The sequence below is a fragment of the Pseudophryne corroboree genome, chromosome 8, assembly GCF_028390025.1.
Source record: "Pseudophryne corroboree isolate aPseCor3 chromosome 8, aPseCor3.hap2, whole genome shotgun sequence".
NCBI classification, from domain to species: domain Eukaryota; kingdom Metazoa; phylum Chordata; class Amphibia; order Anura; family Myobatrachidae; genus Pseudophryne; species Pseudophryne corroboree.
The window spans coordinates 407,234,040-407,250,220 of NC_086451.1; the positions used below are offsets into that span (position 1 = coordinate 407,234,040).

Genomic DNA, 16,181 nt, shown 5'->3' on the forward strand with positions numbered 1-16,181 from the left:
TGCGTGTAACTTTAATTTTGAAGGACTTCCTGGTACACTACACTTTTAGTCTTTCCTTCAGGTTGGAGAATGGCCAGGCTGTCAGAGGAGCTGACTCTGGAGCAGGCATCATACAACTGGCCATGGGAGAGGCAGTCACTCCACAGATCCACACCAGCCACATTCACACCCTGCCCCTGAGCCTTGTTAATGGTCATGGCACAGCAGACCTTTACCGGGAACTGCAGCCATTTGAACTGGAAATGGTAGTCTGATGGGATCAGAGAAATTCTTGGAATGAAGACAGTTTCGGGTGGATGCTAAAGAATCACCTAACAATCCTCCAATTTAAAATGAAACAAAAATCGACAGATTGTCGGTAAAAGAATCGTTAAAAAATAATTTCTTTTAAACCTAGATTAACATGCTGCTAAATATATATACACCTACTTAGGCACTTAATTTGGTAATGTTTGTTTGAAAAAAAAACAAATCTAAATCTTATCTGGATTAAGAGATAATTAATTTCTTTAAAAAAACAAACAAAAAAACAACACATTTCCCCCCTTTGGGGGTGAACTTTTTAAAAATCCTTTCTTAATGAGTGCCTACGTCACAAAACAAAGCTACTGTCCAAATTTCAAGTTCCTAGTCCTCATGGTTCCAGAGATTTCATGATGAGTCAGTCAGTGGTATTTGGCTTTTATATATGTAGATAAAGCATGCCCCTGCCAATTACCAAATGAATCAATTTGAAACTGGTCAAAAAAGAATGTTTGACTGTCAATAAAGGCAAAACACTCAGATGTGAAGATCATTTTATTCAAGCTTGTTTGTTTCATGTGTCTGTATCCTTTAACAGTGTGATAATAACATAAGTGAAATAAAGTCTAATTCTTATATTTATTAAATTCAGAACAATTAAGCTATGCAAAGGATAAGGTTTACTGTGATACTACAGGACATTTAAAAAGAGAATTAAATGTGTAGGAATTATAAAAGTAGTCAAGAAAAATAATACAAAGAGTGAATCTAAGAGAGGTATTTAAATGAGAGATCATAGGTGACCTCATAGCCATCGTTGTATGTGTAAAGCTTTTGGTCATTGGGATTGTAGGACATGCTCTGAATCTTCTCCATCATCTTGTCAAATTTGATGCTCACATAACTTTCCTTACTTGTGCTGGTGTCATACATATAAAATATCTCTTCTTGCCTAGTATTGAGAGCTCGAGTGGCATACATGACTCCACAAACCATGAATGCATTAGTAAGGCTAGGCTTGTACATTGAGGTGGTCCATGTTTTTATCAACTCAAGAGAAGTTTTATTCAGTTTTCCAATGATTGCGTTTCCTGCATCACTTTCTGTTGAGTAAATGACCCAAACTCCATATTCATCCCCGGCCATGTCTATATCTTGGTACTGGGAGGACGAATAGGGGAATCTGTTGTTGTAAGCTGCATTAGGGAGGGTCTTGCGAACTATCTTGTTAGTGGCCATGTTGAACTTACAGATATCCCTACTCTGGTAGCAGTTATAGTATAAGGAATTGTTATACAGTATCATCCCACCACCATTACCACTTCCAGAGACTGGTCTGTCTTTGGCATTCTTGTACAACACAAGGTCAACATAGGTAGGATATATCCGTACATTACTGAAGTAAGTTGATCCTTCAAGGGGGGCTACCCAATATAGTTCTTCAGCAGACCCAAAAACAGAGTCCTTTCCCCATCCACCAGCAGTGTAGCCAAATCCTCTCCAGTTGAGTTGGACCACCAGGGGTCTGCTAATATTCATAATGCCAGCATGTTCACACGTACCTGAGATGAAGTGTGAGAATATTAGTAGTAGATACATTTACCTACAGTATACAGTAATGTACTCTCCAGAAACCTCCTTTATTATAAATTGTACTTTCAGGTTCTGGCAGTATGTGTTTTATTTATTTATTTATTTATTTAAGCTAAATCATTGAAATAAGTTTACTTGTCTATACATCAAACTAAAGAAACTAACAACCAATTTAAAACAATTTCAATGGTATACACATCCAAAAATAACTGTACTGGTCTGTTTGAATATTCATGGGAAATAATTACACTTTTTATTATGTATAATGGTATAACATAGCCAAGCCAGGGAACAGCAGGATGGAGCTGCTTTCTATGCAGTTTCCTTCTCTTTTTATATGGGCATATCTCAGCCTATAAAAACTCATTGACATGGCACTCCCCAATCTTTCTCACTTAACTTTATACTGCAGAAGCACATGGAAACTGCACTTGATGGGTCTTAGTGCTGCTACCAAATAATTGACTGATAGCAGCCACATTTCCATACCATATCTTTGCTGAACAGGGGTGTCTAGTACAAGGCATTGAAGTAAACTACTAGCTAATACAGTAGCATTGAGTTGGCTGAACCACACTGAGGTCTGATTGGATATCAACATTCAGTGAAGGAAAGAAAAGAGAGATGTTAACAGCCAATTAAGCATTGGTGCTGAAAGCAGCTGGGACTTCCTGCAGAATCACAAGAGTGAGGTACAGTAAGTAGAGTTCATCCCAATGACAAAATGACAAATAATAGAGCCTGTACACCCAATTTGTCAAATCACAATTCTCACGGGATGGAATTGGGGGTGGGGGAGGCTTCCTATTAAAGCAATGGGGAGACCCAGGAAGAAGTACAGTAAACTCAGTCTCATAAAGATAACACTCTCAAACTGAAAAGCCAAACTTGTATATCTACGCAAAAGTATACAGTCAAAATTAGAAAAAAACCCACAAGTGCTACTTTTTACACAAATATACAAGTGTGGCTTTTCAAATTATGGGAGTGTTATCTTTATGAGACTGAGTTTACTGTACTTCTTCCCAGGCCTCACCATTGCTTTAAAAGGCAGCCTCTCCTACCACTAATCCCACCCCCTGTAAGACTCGTGATTTCACGGACTGGGTACACTCTCGTAATTTGAAAAGTCACACTTGTATATTTGTGTAAAAAAGTTGTTTTTTATTTTGACTGTATATCTGTGTGCAGTCTGTATACAAAGTAGGACAGAACTTGTTTTGGAAAAATTAGAAGAAACTGTGGATGCTAACTTTGACACAGATACACAATACAAGTGTGTCCTTTGTAGGAATCTAACCCTAGCTCACAGGCATGGAAACCATCGGCGATACCACTATGCCAACAGAGCTATGTAGAGATGTGACTGACACTTGCAGTGATATAGTGATGTTGCTCATTGTACTTTTTCTTTTTATAGTGTTGTGTGTCCCAACTCTATCGCTGATTGTAATGATTTTTTTTCTCTTAGGGAGCTGTGTAGAACTGTGACCTGTCCTTTTCTTTGTGTGTATTGGAGACACTGAGCAAATCTTTTTCTGTGTTCAAATTTCGATTTAATGTGGGGATCATTTTATACAGTGCACCAGGGGAACTTTCAGTTGCTACTGGGTGCCTGCTGTTCCAGTGATTTCATACTCTGCCCTGCAGTATTAATGTATTAAAACAAAACTACTATATTTAATGCGCACTGGTCTGCTTGTCAGGGCTTGCTACATTGTTCAGTATTCTGTAGTGCAGAGGTTCCCAACTGTGTGCTATGGCTCCCAGGGGTGCCTCGGGACACTTGCAGGGGTGCCCTGGGTTGGTGGTCCAGGACCAATTCAAATTATTCATGATCAATATAATAAGCAAAACCAGTGCTGGTGGCTGCCAGTCATAAAATATGTGGCCAAACAGAAGCAAATCTTGTCCCTCACCACACAATTGACCCTAAGGATGACATATAAACACAATCTACTTAATGTAATATTTCTTTCTAAATAAGACATTTTTGGCCTAGGGGTGCCGTGAAAAAAAATCTGATATTCTAGGGCGCCGTGATTCAAAAATGTTTGGAAACCACTGCCATAGTGCCATATCCATCCACTGCTTTTCAGCACTGTACTTTTGTTTTGATTAGTGGAACAATTGCCACCCAGTGGTGAAACTGTGTATTGCACATGAATGCTCATCAACCCGGGAATTTGCTCAGTGTGAAAGGGTCCTGAAAGAATATCCCAGGTCGAGCGTCCCTGCATTTCATCCCAGGTCGTGACCTGGGTTGAAGCCGGAATTGACCCGGGATGCATGCAGTGTGAACAGGTAAGCTGGGTCAAGGCGACCCGGCACCCGTTCTCTGCATAGGAGGAGGCGGTGCTTGAAGATGATCATCTCCAAGCACCACCTCCAGTAGCATCAGCGGTGATGTCACCAACCTGGCAATATGCCGGGTCGGGCTGCAAGTCTGAAAGGGGTCTCAAGCCGGGTCGCACCTGGGAATCACCTGTGTACACATTCCCGGCTGCGACCCTGCTATGTGAATCTGAAATGGGTAAGTAACATGTCCTGTCTTGTACATAAAAATAAAAAGAATAATAATTTTCTTTATATTGCGCTCTTTCTCCCATTTGACTCAAGGTGCTTTACAGACATCAAAAATATAGTACACGGTGCAAAACAATTTTGTATTACAGCAAGCAGCAAAAATGGACACAAAAAAACAAAACAGAAAGTAAGCATAATTAAGGATTGGTGCAGTAATTTTGGGTAATAAATTCCACATGTTATATATTCAACCTACGAAAGGTACCCGGTGAGGCAGCCGTCTTGGGTGCACTACGTAGAATTACCCTGGAATTTGCAGTAGGTCATGTCCAGATTAAATGACACAAAATGGGTGGTTGCAGCCTATACTAGGAGTAGGGTCCAAACATAACCGTCAGCTCCATGTATTTTTCATCCCATCCACAAGCGTACTAGGTGAGGCAGCCATGTTAAGCACACTACGAAGGTTGCACTGCTTGAAATAAGCCATACAAGGACCCAAGGCATATATTGGAACTACTGACACGTGTGTAGCATGATATTCCGTGTATGACAAGTTATTAGTGAATAGGCTCTGTATTGTACACTAGCCAATGGTGAATACGCAAGTCATTCGTGAATAAGCTCAATTTTGTCCACAAAGGAATAGGCTGTGTAATGTAAACCAGCCAACAAAGGTTCTGTATTGCACAGTAGTTATCAGGGAATAGGCTCTGGATTGTGTTCTAGCTTTCAAGCAACAAGCTCTGTTTTCTACTCAAGCTATTAGTGAATAGGCTCTATAGTGAATATGCTCTGTATTAGTGAATATGCTCTGTATGCCATTAGTTAAAACAGCAGGCTCTGTATAGTGCTGAAGCCATTATTCAATACTGTAGGCTCTGTATTGCAAACAAGTCATCTGTGAATAGGCTCTGAGTCGTATAATAGCCATCAGGGAATAAGCTTTTTTAACAGAACTTGGGGAAAGAGAGAGAAAGTGGACTGAGATAAAGTACCAACCAGCTTCTAACTGTCGTTTTTCAAACACAACCTGTAACATGTCAGTTAGGAGCTGATTGGCTGATACATTATCTCTGTCCACATTATCTCTCTCTAAGGTTTGGTACATAGACCCCCTTGGAGAACCATCTCAGTTCTTAAAAAATACAGTCGGCTCTATTTGCTAGGGTTATCTCTGGTGACAACCATATAAATATATATGAACAGATGTAATAGCGCCCGAGTTTTGCGGCTGTGCGTGATACCGGCCGAACTCGGACATTTTTTTGAAGGCCTAATCATGTACAATGCTAAACCATGCCTTGTACATGATTGCCCCTTTAATAAAACGTCCGATTTCGGCCAGCATCCTGCACGGCCGCAGAACTCGTGTGCTATTACATCCGGCCAATAGGGTGAAGTGAATAAAGCCCTTTCATCTCATTTACAAAATGGTCTTGTTTGCAAAGTATACTTTTTCTGTTTATACTACATGATGACATTATTGTATGTCCTCTGTGGGCTGACCAAATGCCCCCTAGTGGCTACCCATCTAATTACTAGCCACATTCCCTCTGGTAGCTAGTTATGTTCAGCTTCACACCATCGGTTAGAGGTGAAACACACACTATTTCACTCTACTGGTGGGCCCTTCATGCCACAGTCTGACACTTTAAAATCTTTTGTTCCAGCCTCCCTTTCCAAATACAGCTCTATAAGAGATTGCACTCTTTGGTGATCTGCAAAACACTGTAAACTATTTTCCAAAGAACTGCTTGACTCAAAAGTGCCTCCTGACATCTCATTTGTTTGGGCAAACAGAGACATGAATTCTAGAGATGGAGATATTAAAGAAATCTGGCGGTAAATTTACTAAAGTTCGATATTGGTGATTCAAGGGATTTGGCATTATGTTTTAATTCGATTTCCATTCAATTTGGGTTGAACAGATTTACTAAAGACCAAATTGAATGTCAAATTAATGCTAAAGGCAGATTCAACTCACATCCCAATCTAAAATCGAATTTCGGAAAAACATCAATGTTTTCCCATCGACCAACATGAAATACACTCATTTACTAAAGTTTGATTTGAAATTGAACTCTAAATCGAACTACAAATCATACCTCAAATCCCCAAATGTTTAGAATGATGTTAGACATTCGATTTTGGCTTCTAAACCCATTCTAATAGTAGGAAATTGATAGTGATGACTTTTTAAGTACCCAAAAGCATGTAGGGCAGTGTGGAAGTAGCAATAATGGATGCCCAAGGTTATGGTATGTTGTGCACCTACTTATACAATGCAAATCACCACCTGACTGAGATAACCCTGGAAGATCAATCAGACCACCATCAGCAGCTTAATGAGTTGAATAGTGCACATATTTATACTTATAGACATCAAACTTATTCCATTATTGTGCAATAGATAGCACCAGAGCACAATATTGGGCAATTTGGATGGAAAATATATAGACATTTAAAATCATGAGTGAAGTAACTAGCTATACTGATTAATCCCATGATTCCTACATTCTCAGCAATTCATCTCTGTCTGCAAAAAAACTTGTTGGACAAATGCCATAGGGATAGTTGTTGTGAAAGATACCAGTACATGCTAATAAAGCAACTAATAGTAAATTTTATCTTTTGATTGTTCTAATTTGTTCCTCTTCCACCAAAAAAGGTAATTTAGGCTATGGCTGTTGCTCTTGGCTTCTGACTCCATTGTCAAATCCACAAACTCCTGCTGAGCATAAGTAAAAAGAGGCACATATAGCCACCCAATCCATGACAGAATGCATCTTTGGTTTTTTTTTTTTTTACATTTTTTCAAAAGGCATATTATTATATTATTTTGCAAAAATGTTTGACATTGTGCTTTGCTGCCATCTATTGCATAATCGTGCAAAAAAAAACAAAAAAAACACTCCCCTCAAATTATACAATAAACAGGGAGCAGGCAGAGGTTTTTTGACCAAAAACTGACTGTGAAAACATATAAAGTTGAAGACAGACAGGAAGCCAGATTAGGAGTAAATTTATTCCCAACTATATCAGCTGTATTTAAAAAAAAAATTAATCATCAGTTATGTTTTCAAGTATAAAACAGTGTAAAGAGAAGAACTTTCCCTTTAATTAGTGTGCATGTGATACATTTGGACCAATAGGAGCAATGAGGAAGTTCTATTCGATTTTACATTCGATTTTGCTGGGGATTTCAATGGGGATTTGAGGTTCTATTAAGAAAGGGAGTTCATAAATTCAACCCTTAAAATCTCTTCCAAACATGAATCCACATTGAATTCGATTTGAGAATTGAATGCAAAATCGATCATTAGTAAATAGTGATTTTTAAAAAAATGTAGAAACTCCAAAAGGAATCAATTTCAATTGATTTTGAAGATTCATAAAGTGGTTTCCAAAATCGAACTTTAGTAAATTTACCCCCTGGGATGTGATGAGCTGTTTTTACCAGTTCAATGTCAAAGTATATTAAAAACATCTTGCACCAAGTAACCTGTACTGGGTCTGGGACTCCAGGTCGACAAAAAAAAAGGTTGACACACCTTAGGTCGATGCCAATAGGTCGACACACCTTAGGTCGACAAGGACAAAAGGTCGACATGGACAAAAGGTCGACATGAACAAGGTCGGCATGGAAAAAGGTCGACATGAGTTTTTAATCGGGGGATTTGTGTTGTTTTCTTCGTAGAGTGACCGGGAACCCCAATTACTGCACTGTGTCCCCTCGCATGGCTCGCTTCGCTCGCAATGCTTCGGGCACGGTGCCTCGCTTCGCTCGGCAGAGATTATCGTTCCAATCGTAGTGGAATACTCAGTGTTTTTATCAGATATCCCAGAATATGGAAGTCAGAAAGTAGTGGCCACCAAGAAAAAAGTATACATGGTAAGTCATAAACATCTAAATCCTCCAAGCTGCACAGTGGTTGCACCTAAACAGGGCCATAATTAGGGGAGTGCGTTAGATGTTGCAAGTACACTAGATTGACGGCACCCTTTCCAGCTTGCTGGGTGCCTGCTATATAGATGCGCATGCTTACGACACACCCAGCACCCATATTCCTGCTCACCAAGATGTCACATGTGCCTGGGGTGGTGGACATTAAGATACAACGTCCATAAATATCTGATGGACACATTGATTCCAGTTTTTACAACATCGACCACAGTGATATATACAAATTGTCACTAGTGGAGTGTGCTTCCTTTCATACCTTTGTACCCTACTATTGTGGTTTTATTTTGCTTCAGTTTGATAATACTTTGTTCTTAGATTCTAGAAGGAACAAGAATCAGGTCATGGATCTAGTCTCTTATTAATATATAGGCACATACAGTATTGCTCAGTGTGTAACACAGAAAATTGTGTGGCTACATCAGGATCTGACTTATGTGTAGTGATGTGCACCGGAAATTTTTCGGGTTTTGTGTTTTGGTTTTGGATTCGGTTCCGCGGCCGTGTTTTGGATTCGGATGCATTTTGGCAAAACCTCCGTGTGTTTTGGATTTGGGTGTTTTTTTACAAAAAACCCTCAGAAACAGCTTAAATCATAGAATTTGGGGGTCATTTTGATCCCATAGTATTATTAACCTCAATAACCATAATTTACACTCATTTTCAGTCTATTCTGAACACCTCATAATATTATTTTTAGTCCTAAAATTTGCACCAAGGTCGCTGGATGACTAAGCTAAGCGACCCAAGTGGCCAACACAAACACCTGGCCCATCTAGGAGGGGCACTGCAGTGTCAGGCAGGATGGCACTTCAAAAAAATAGTCCCCAAACAGCACATGATGCAAAGAAAAAAAGAGGTGCACCAAGGTCGCTGTGTGACTAAGCTAAGTGACCCAAGTGGCCGACACAAACACCTGGCCCATCTAGGAGTGGCACTGCAGTGTCAGACAGGATGGCACCTCAAAAAATAGTCCCCAAACAGCACATGATGCAAAGAAAAAAAGAGGTGCACCAAGGTCGCTGGATGGCTAAGCTAAGCGACACAAGTGGCCGACACAAACACCTGGCCCATCTAGGAGTGGCACTGCAGTGTCAGGCAGGATGGCACTTCAAAAAATAGTCCCCAAACAGAACATGATGCAAAGAAAAAAAGAGGTGCACCAAGGTCGCTGGATGGCTAAGCTAAGCGACACAAGTGGCCGACACAAACACCTGGCCCATCTAGGAGTGGCACTGCAGTGTCAGGCAGGATGGCACTTCAAAAAAATAGTCCCCAAACAGCACATGATGCAAAGAAAAAAAGAGGCGCAATGAGGTAGCTGTGTGACTAAGCTAAGCAACCCAAGTGGCCGACACAAACACCTGGCCCATCTAGGAGTGGCACTGCAGTGTCAGACAGGATGGCAGATTTAGTCCCCAAACAGCAAATAATGCAAAGAAACAAAGAGGTGTACCAAGGTCGCTGGATGGCTAAGCTAAGCGACACAAGTGGCCGACACAAACACCTGGCCCATCTAGGAGTGGCACTGCAGTGTCAGACAGGATGGCAGATTTAAAAAATAGTCCCCAAACAGCACATGATGCAAAGAAAAAAAGAGGTGCACCAAGGTCGCTGGATGGCTAAGCTAAGCGAAACAAGTGGCCGACACAAACACCTGGCCCATCTAGGAGTGGCACTGCAGTGTCAGACAGGATAGCAGATTTAAAAAATAGTCCCCAAACAGCACATGATGCAAAGAAAAAAAGAGGTGCACCAAGGTCGCTGTGTGACTAAGCTAAGCGACCCAAGTGACCGACACAAACACCTGGCCCATCTAGGAGTGGCACTGCAGTTTTCTAGCGAGAGGATGAGTGCTTCCATCCTCATGTGAATCTGAACCACTAGCCATGAACAGAGGCCAGGGCCTCAGCCGTTCCTTGCCACTCCGTGTCGTAAATGGCATATTGGCAAGTTTACGCTTGTCCTCAGACGCTTTTAATTTTGATTTTTGGGTCATTTTACTGAACTTTTGTTTTTTGGATGTTACATGCTCTCTACTATGACATTGGGCATCGGCCTTGGCAGACGACGTTGATTGCATTTCATCGTCTCGGCCATTACTAGTGGCAGCAGCTTCAGCACGAGGTGGAAGTGGATCTTGATCTTTCCCTATTTTACCCTCCACATTTTTGTTCTTCATTTTTTAATGTGTGGAATTATATGCCAGTATCAATAGCAATGGCCTACTACTATATATACTGCGCACAACTGAAATGCACCACAGGTATGGATGGATAGTATACTTGACGACACAGAGGTAGGTAGAGCAGTGGCCTACTGTACCGTACTGCTATATACTATATACTGGTGGTCAGAAAACTGTGCAAAACTGAAATGCACCACAGGTATGGATGGATAGTATACTTGACGACACAGAGGTAGGTAGAGCAGTGGCCTTCTGTACCGTACTGCTATATATTATATACTGGTGGTCAGCAAAATTATGCACTGTACTCCTACTATATACTACAATGCAGCACAGATATGGAGCGTTTTTCAGGCAGAGAACGTATAATACTGGTGGTCACTGGTCAGACAAACTCTGCACTGTACTCCTCCTATATAATACTGGTGGTCCCCAGTCCCCACAATAAAGCAGTGTGAGCACAGATATATGCAGCACACTGAGCACAGATATGGAGCGTTTTTCAGGCAGATAATGTATAATACTGGTTGTCACTGGTCAGCAAAACTCTGCACTGTACTCCTCCTATATAATACTGGTGGTCCCCAGTCCCCACAATAAAGCAGTGTGAGCACAGATATATGCAGCACACTGAGCACAGATATGGATCGTTTTTCAGGCAGAGAACGTATAATACTGGTGGTCACTGGTCAGCAAAACTCTGCACTGTACTCCTCCTATATAATACTGCTGGTCCCCAGTCCCCACAATAAAGCAGTGAGCACAGATATTTGCAGCCACCTGAATAAAACTGAGAGGACACCAGCCACGTCCTCTCACTATCATTTCCAATGCACGAGTGAAAAATGGCGGCGACGTGCGGCTCCTTATATAGAATACGAATCTCGCGAGAATCCCACCACGGGATGATGACGTTCGGGCACGCTCGGGTTAACCGAGCAAGGCGGGAAGGTTCGAATCTGCCTCAGACCCGTGTAAAAAGGGTGAAGTTCGGGGGGGTTCGGATTCTGAGGATCCGAACCCGCTCATCACTAGTTATGTGGCAGGGCATATGTTGCCTGGCTTGGTCATCCTACATTTCTCCATGACGGTCAGTCTCTTGATTATCCGTAAGTCACTGGCATATTTCCCCAGTGTATGGTGTATACAGTATGTCAGGCAAACGTCACTATTGTTCCCCAGACACTCTTTATGAATTTACCTGACATAAGAATGTCCGACATCCTGTTGTTTTACTTACCTAGCTGGGTCTGGTATGTCTGATTGACAGTTATCAGGTCGACATGATTAGCATGCTGACAGTGACCATGTAACCATTCGACATGTCTACACGAATGACATGTCGACATGATAGACTTCTCCTTCTCATCGGTCTAGTGAGGAGAAGTTCAGATGGGAACATCTGAAGAGCAGCATTCTGGGGAGTATAAATTCCCCTATTCTTATCCAATAACCCTCCCTCTAGTGCCTAACCCTTCCCCCTAATCCCCCCCCCCCCCCTGCCTAACCTCTTACCCTCATCACCGTCTCCTAACCCTAGCTGTCAACATTTCACATGGCAACATTATGATGTTGATATTAAGAATGTTGACGTAGTAACTGTTGACCATGTGACTGGTTCCTAGCTAGCTTCCTTACTTCATGAATCCATATGTAGACTCTGAATTGTCCATAACTGACCTCTTTCAATATACATAGGGGCATATTTATTAACTATAGGGTTAGACCTGATAATTATATTTTCTTAATTAGAAATGAGGTCCCTCACACAATAAAATAAAAGAATAATTCTAGGGAAAGAACAAACGATGTACTCATTTTAAAAAAAGACGTTTGCTGGGAAATATAGATGTATTTATTAAAAATTAATTCATATAAATTAGTGTTTGTGTTTTGTTGTCAATTCAATTCCAGTCAAAAACTGCCGCAGTTTCTGACTGTTTCTGGTCGGAAGGGGTTCCGACCTATTCAATGACAGCCCTTTTTTTCCGACAAGTCGGGAAATCCGACTTGTCGGAAAGCTGTCGGAAACCACGTGGCCGCTGATCCGCATGGATTGTTGGAAGCGTGGCCAAACCCAACAGGTTTTAGCTCCGTTTGCGACAATATCAATCCGATTTAAAAAAAAGTTGGATTGGCATTGTCGGTACCGGGCCAAATCTGTCGGGTTTGGCTGGCCATTGAATACTCTCATGTCGGATCCTTTCCATCGGAAAGGATCCGACATGAATTGACTACACCCCTAAAATGTTATTGTTATTATAGCCTAAAAAATCAAGTACAAGAAAAGATTAAATAAAAACAGAATCTATGGGGTTAAGTTACGCTCTATATCAGGGGTGGGGAACCTTTGGCCCTCCAGCTGTTGTTGAACTACACATACCAGCATGCCCTGCAACAGTTTTGCTATTTGGCCATGCTAAAACTGTTGCAGGGCATGCTGGAATATGTAGTTCAACAACAGCTGGAGGGCCAAAGGTTCCCCATCCCTGCTCTATATAGTTGACTCCCTAAATCCTGATCTTACCGTACTCCACGTGTGAGGGTTCAATTATCATGTCATTGCGTTTACACTCATCTAGGCGTTTTTGTAAAGAGGCGATTTCCCTTCGGACTGCCAGAACATTGTTCTTATCGTACGTCTCTAGCTGGGTCACCATGGTGAACATGTTATGGATCTGCCAAGATAATGAAATACGAACAAATTTAGAACAGTTGCACTGAGTTTTAGTAATTTACTTTCTATAATACAGAATCCTTATCTTAATAAATATGCATCTGTTAGATGTATTACAGGTTGAGTTTCCCTTATCCAAAATTCAAAATCACACATTTTTGGTTCCCCTAATGACACATAAATATGTATATTATATTATATATCTATATTATATATTTATATATACACATACTATATAATATATATGTCATTATCTCAGTAGGGGACCCAAAAATGTGTGATTTTGAATTTTGGATAAGGGATACTCAACCTGTATCTTACAGTGTGTGCAGAATCTACCATAGCATGGGTATTAACAAAACAAAACATCTAGAAAACGTTTTCCATTATGAGTACTGTACTGTATTAATCGTAAGTTGATACCACATATCAAATAAAGAAGAAATTGACAATTATCTTCAGACAATTTGGTGGACCTCTTGGTTTTGCAGATACAGCATCTCTTGAAAAAACTTGACTTATGATATATTAGTCTCCAACTTATGTCTTACTGACAGAGAGTGTTCAACACTTACCTCCAAATACAGAGCTTCCACTTTCTTATTCGAGCCATTAAAGAATGACTTGAATTCTCCTGCTAAGGACTCCAACTGAACGATCTCCAGCTTCAACAACTCAAAGTCTAGATCAGTGTAGGAAGCACTTCCCTTCTCAATAAACTCCACCCTCCGTGTCAAGTTCTTTACATTTTGCATGTAAACATCCAGTTTGCTTTGGTAGATATGTATCTGGCAAATTCAAAATTAGCAGTATTTTACAAATGATAAGTAATAAATAATGTGTGTGCCAAGCCCTTAAATATCTCTCTCTCATACCAATCTTACCCTCCCTCCCTCCTTGCTACAGCATTTGTGTTCTTGGCAAGAAATGTCTACTTTAATGATCAAGCCTTACTCTCTCCTCTTACTCTTCTTTTAACCATGTATCTGTGTCTATTGTTGCACCTCTCTCATAGGGGCAGATGTACTAAGCCTGGAGAAGTGATAAAGCGGTGATAAAGAAGGTGATAATGCACCAACCAACCATTACAGGTTTGAAAAATGACAGATAGGAGCTGATTGGCTGGTGCATTATCTCCTTCCACCTATCACTTCTTTATAACTGCTTTATCACTTCTCCAGGCTTACTACATCTGCCCCACAGTACTCTGTTACTCTTCTTTTTTTCTTTCTCATCTTCTCTGTATCTTTCTCTCTGACTTCTCCTGATTTTCTCTACATTTCACCAATTTATCTTTTTTATTTTTCAATCCCTATCTTTTATTTTTCCTCTAGAGAATACATGCTCACTCTCTTTTCCTTCAAATGACAGTGCTTACCTTAGTGAGCTCCTGCTGAATGCTGATACTCAGGTTATAGCTAGATGCCTCCAGAAACTCCATACGATCTGCAGGGAAGGTGGGATCTGGCAGCATAACAGAGCATTGACAGACTCCACGGTCATCCAGAAACCCATTCACTGTCCTCTGGCTTGAAAGGGATGTGCTTGGATTCTAGAGAAAGACAAAATGTAATTGAGGTTCATTATAAATCATATCTATAATATAATATCTTCAAGTACTTTTGTTGTTACTCACTGTTATACAATCAGCATGTTAGCTATATCAATTATACTATATTAATCATAGTCACTGGTCTTGTATTTTTGGAGAGCCAGCTTCACAACCTTTTACTCTATAGCTGTTGAGGGTTAGAACAGGGTTTCCCAAACACATCCTCAAAGCTCTCTAATAGTTCTGGGTTTTAAAGCTATCCATGCTTACTGGAAATACTGGATTTGAATATTATTGGGTGCATCGAGGTCCACAACAGCTAGAGAGCCATAAATAATATGTATGCTGAGAAGCCTCACTTCTGATTATCCTGATGTAGTAGCAACAAACCTCTTAATCGTACATCCTTTATTATGTGATGTCTATCACTTTTCCTTATCATTTATTTCCTATCATTCTATGCCTTCTCTTTGTCAATCCTTCCCCATACTTACCAATTTCGTAATTTGAGCCTGGCAAATTCCTAGACTCAATAGCAGTAAGATCATCATCTTGTTTGCTGTGTTTGTCTTATGTCTCTCAATGTCATAAAGCTCACATTATATACATCTCTTGCTACCTGGAGGAGTGTCAGTTAATGATGAGCCTTCTCAAGTCTTACCATTTCCTGGACCTCTTCACAAATATTTGTTTGGCTTTACTGCTCAACAATAGCTTACACATGGCTTATCTTGAATTAAGCAACTACGGACATTTATTATTGATCTAGAGTATTTTGATGGACAAACTAAACTTACTAGTTAAGTGGGTGGGAGGGGAGAGAGAGAGACACAAATATTTCTTCTACTTTGTATACTGTAACTTAAGGAAATATGAATATGAAAGCCTAAAGAGATACAGTCATTGCTTCTTCTCATAATGTCCCTGTCTGACAGGATGAAAAAATTATTATATCTTTAAATCAGTTTAAATGGTGAGCTATGATGTTATTAGTTATAATTGGTTGGTCTGAATTCATGACAAGAAAGTTATGTAATATAAAGAATAATACACCCCCTACTAGAATTGTTTATGTATATTAAATGTCAAACAAGAGTCAATATATCCCATTTGGGAGACTATAACCCCACATATCCTATCAACTCTACCTCACACTACTTATACTTTATATTCTAACTTGCAATTACATAATTCCTACTATTTGTATTATATTTTCTGTCACCTATTCTACCCTACTCCTACAGTGGTAGTACTACTATTTTCTCATCAACCTTCTACCACCACTAGTACACCTGCTACACCTTCATACACCTCTACTGTCTTTGTTCACACTCTCTTCACCGGTTACATACAGGGGGTAATTCAGACCTGATCGCAGCAGCAAATTTGTTAGCAGTTTTGGCAAAATCATGTGCACTGCAGGGGGGGCAGATGTAAC

The 16,181-nt window shown here is 40.3% G+C and overlaps 1 protein-coding gene across 1 annotated transcript; it reads right to left on the reverse strand.

Moving 5' to 3' along the window:
* Nucleotides 1–816: 816 nt before the first annotated feature.
* Nucleotides 817–15,299, reverse strand: LOC134947867 (olfactomedin-4-like). The gene is made up of 5 exons (XM_063935710.1): nt 15,238–15,299; nt 14,570–14,743; nt 13,767–13,979; nt 13,042–13,192; nt 817–1,805 (listed from the first exon to the last, which is right to left on the reverse strand). Exons 1-5 carry the CDS (start codon nt 15,292–15,294, stop codon nt 1,012–1,014), a joined length of 1,389 nt encoding a protein of 462 aa, XP_063791780.1. The 5' UTR covers nt 15,295–15,299; the 3' UTR covers nt 817–1,011.
* Between the last annotated feature and the right edge of the window lie 882 nt (nt 15,300–16,181).